Genomic DNA, 2,927 nt, shown 5'->3' on the forward strand with positions numbered 1-2,927 from the left:
TGAGTGAGTGAGTGAGTGAGGTTACTTGGCACCACATGTGCTACCTACCTGTGGTCAATCCCTTCCGTCGGTTCTGTTCTCCTTGGACCATGACCATCAGCAGAGCTTCAATGAGCCTTGGCTCAGGTCTGGCCCTCCTCAGCCAGTAGCAGGTCACAGCCACTGGGAGGCGCAGGTGAGCCGGAACTCCCTTCAGCATCTCTTCCTCCACGCCCAGTGTCTCCAGACACACCTGCAGCCTCACAGAGCGGGCTGCCTGGGAACAAACCACAAACCACATGTCCATGTAAAGGATAACCAAGAACGCCACTTGTAGAGGGGTCGCCTCAGATGACTCCTTCTATCGGATCAACACATGCTGTTTATTACATAATGCAGATGATTTATGAGACTTGAAGCATGCATACACCTATTACCCTCCCACTGAGAATTTAAATGGTCTCAACGTGGGAGACAGTCAACCAGGTTAAGATATGGCTACTTAATAAGGTGGTTAATGGTGAAGTGCCAAGCTATCTCAGGGGGTGTTACAACTGTCTCCGAGATACACATGCATGCTCAACAGACGGAGGGCCACATATTCATTTGAAAAACGAAATGCAATCAGATTCAAACCCCCCTGAAAAAATGTAACAGTCAATGAAACCAAACTATAGTGTTCATTGAATTTGGACAGATCTTTTCAAGTTGATGCTGCCATGTTAGCCTTCTTATTACTTGGTGCTGCTGCTGCTATAATCATATAATTTATTATCCATCTGTTGTCCAGCTGAATGAGTCGTAGGCCTACCTGGGGCAGAGAGTCCAGCCTCAGTGTCTTAGCAGTTCTGTGGACCAGCGGTTGCACCTTGACACTCGCGAGCTCCAGACCGACCCGGTCCACCTCCTCCACCTTGCCTCTCCCCCGGCCCAGAAGCAACCCGTACAACACCTGCCGGACGGGCCGCGAGGTGAGGTTGGAGCTCTGTAGGTCACTGCGCTCCACCTGGGTGGGCAATATCTTCCTCTTGTGCACCAAGAGGTCCAGAATGTCAGTTCCCAGCTCTCCTCTGGCCAGGGACGCACGGACCCACTCAGGGACGCAGATCAACATGTCAGCAGGCAGCGGCGGAACGGTTCCCTCACTGAAGAACCCCCGCAGAGAGGAGCTGGGGAGCTCGTACTCCAGAATGGACTTCTGCATCTCCGTCTGCACCTCAGTCTGCACCTCATTCTGAACCTGTTGACTAATGTCGGGTATGAGTGCCATTGCTGCTGTCAAGGTGTCTTCAATCGTCTGGAAGCCTCTCATCCACCTCAGGAGTCTCTCCAGGCGGGCGTTCTGAGACAACTCTGCCTGTCTTCCTGCCAAAATATTTTGGTCCCAGTTAACTTCTCTGAGGTTGACGTTGTCGTTCCCGGCCAGCAAGGCGAAGACGGGCAGCAGCTGGTGGTCAATGTTGAAGAAGGTGCAGAAGCTGGACGTGGTGTATCGCTTGCAGGGGATGTAACTCCTGGCCGGACTCTTTTTAACTGAGTTCCAATGGAAGTGATCTAGGTGCAGAAGTCCACAAGGAAGGTGGTAGATGTAGAAGTCAGTGTCTCCGGACAGCACCGGGCAGCACCACTCTTTGGCCAGAGCAGCCAGCTGGCTGTAGGCGTCTCCAAAGCACCTGACCAGCGGCACCTTCATGTCGTTCAGTGTCTGTTCAAACACTGTCAGGGTAATGGGGGGGAGGATGTCCGCCCTTCTGCCCTTCAGAGCGGTGCCCTGGGCCCTCCAGATCTTCCCTCTGGCCCGGTCCATGAGGGTGTCCAGTTTGATGTCGCTGGCGCCCGAGCCTCCGTCCATCACCACGTATGGTTTGATTCCACAGTCGGCCAGAGTCGTGAAGAGAGCCTGGACCTGGATCTGGTAGGCCAGGTACTCCCCGCCGTGGTTCTGGTCCAGGTTGGATCTGTAGTACAGGTCGTAGGCCAGGTTAGTGCCGTCCACCACTAGTTTGCTGTCCCTGAAGCGGATGTCCTGGTAGATCTGGCTGTAGTCCTTCAGCAGTGAGCACAAGTCCTTCACCCCCATGGTGGCTGATAGGTCAAGCTCTCTCCACATATGACTGGATACGTTCTAACAGTTATGGTGACTGATCCCAGCTCCTTTATACAAACACACACAGCCTCAGTGGGAGTGGCTCCGCAGTTCTCCTTAAGTTTCGCTTTCCAATCGATGATTGGGTCCCGTGGGTCAGACTACTTCATGGACTAGGCTACGAGAGTTTTCCGACCATTTGAAAAATATTGCACGTATTTATCCACCAAAGCGCCGTACGACACAGATCTCAGCGCGTGCCCCTCTCCGATGGCTCTGCCATCTCAAACACATTACATTAAAATAGTAGCTCTAATCCTAAAGTTAAACTTCTGGGAGATTGAGACTATATGTCTTTAACACGTTACATAGCCTACATCACATCCTTCATAATAATATTCATACTCGTTCCGTCTTTCCTGCATAACGCTTTTACATATATATTTTTTTTTACAGAACTGGAGAAGAACCGAAAGCGAAACCACGTCCGGATCGCGACTGGCTGGGAAACGAAACTCTCCAGCAAAAGAACAAACATATCCCTGATCACAAAGGGGCCTGGTCTGCATGTTATTACTCAACGCAATAATAGCTCCTTTCTAATGGTCTATATATCTATATCTGGAAGAGAAACCCGCAACGACGTCCGATCTCCTTTCAGCATATTTTATCAACCGCTCTGTGTTTACTGTACGACATGTGTGTGTTGGTTTGCTGTGTCATTTCAGTCCTCTAGTGGCACCTTGATGTAACCTTCATCAGCCAGATGGTGGAGGACACACACACGCACACACACACACACACACACACACACACACACACACACACACACACACACACACACACACACACACACACACAC

The 2,927-nt window shown here is 51.1% G+C and overlaps 1 protein-coding gene across 1 annotated transcript in view; it reads right to left on the reverse strand.

Moving 5' to 3' along the window:
- The window catches only part of LOC311351130 (single-strand DNA endonuclease ASTE1-like), a 3,985-nt gene extending 1,897 nt beyond the window's left edge, over positions 1-2,088 (reverse strand). The window contains exons 1-2 of the mRNA XM_084471229.1: positions 791-2,088; positions 49-256 (exon numbers count right to left, since the gene is read on the reverse strand). Coding sequence (XP_084327355.1) covers positions 49-256; positions 791-2,059 — 1,477 coding nt within the window. The 5' untranslated portion in view covers positions 2,060-2,088. The remainder of the gene's footprint in view (positions 1-48; positions 257-790) is intronic.
- Between the last annotated feature and the right edge of the window lie 839 nt (positions 2,089-2,927).

The sequence above is a fragment of the Micromesistius poutassou genome (assembly GCF_964030765.1).
Source record: "Micromesistius poutassou genome assembly, chromosome: 8".
Taxonomy (NCBI): Eukaryota; Metazoa; Chordata; class Actinopteri; order Gadiformes; family Gadidae; genus Micromesistius; species Micromesistius poutassou.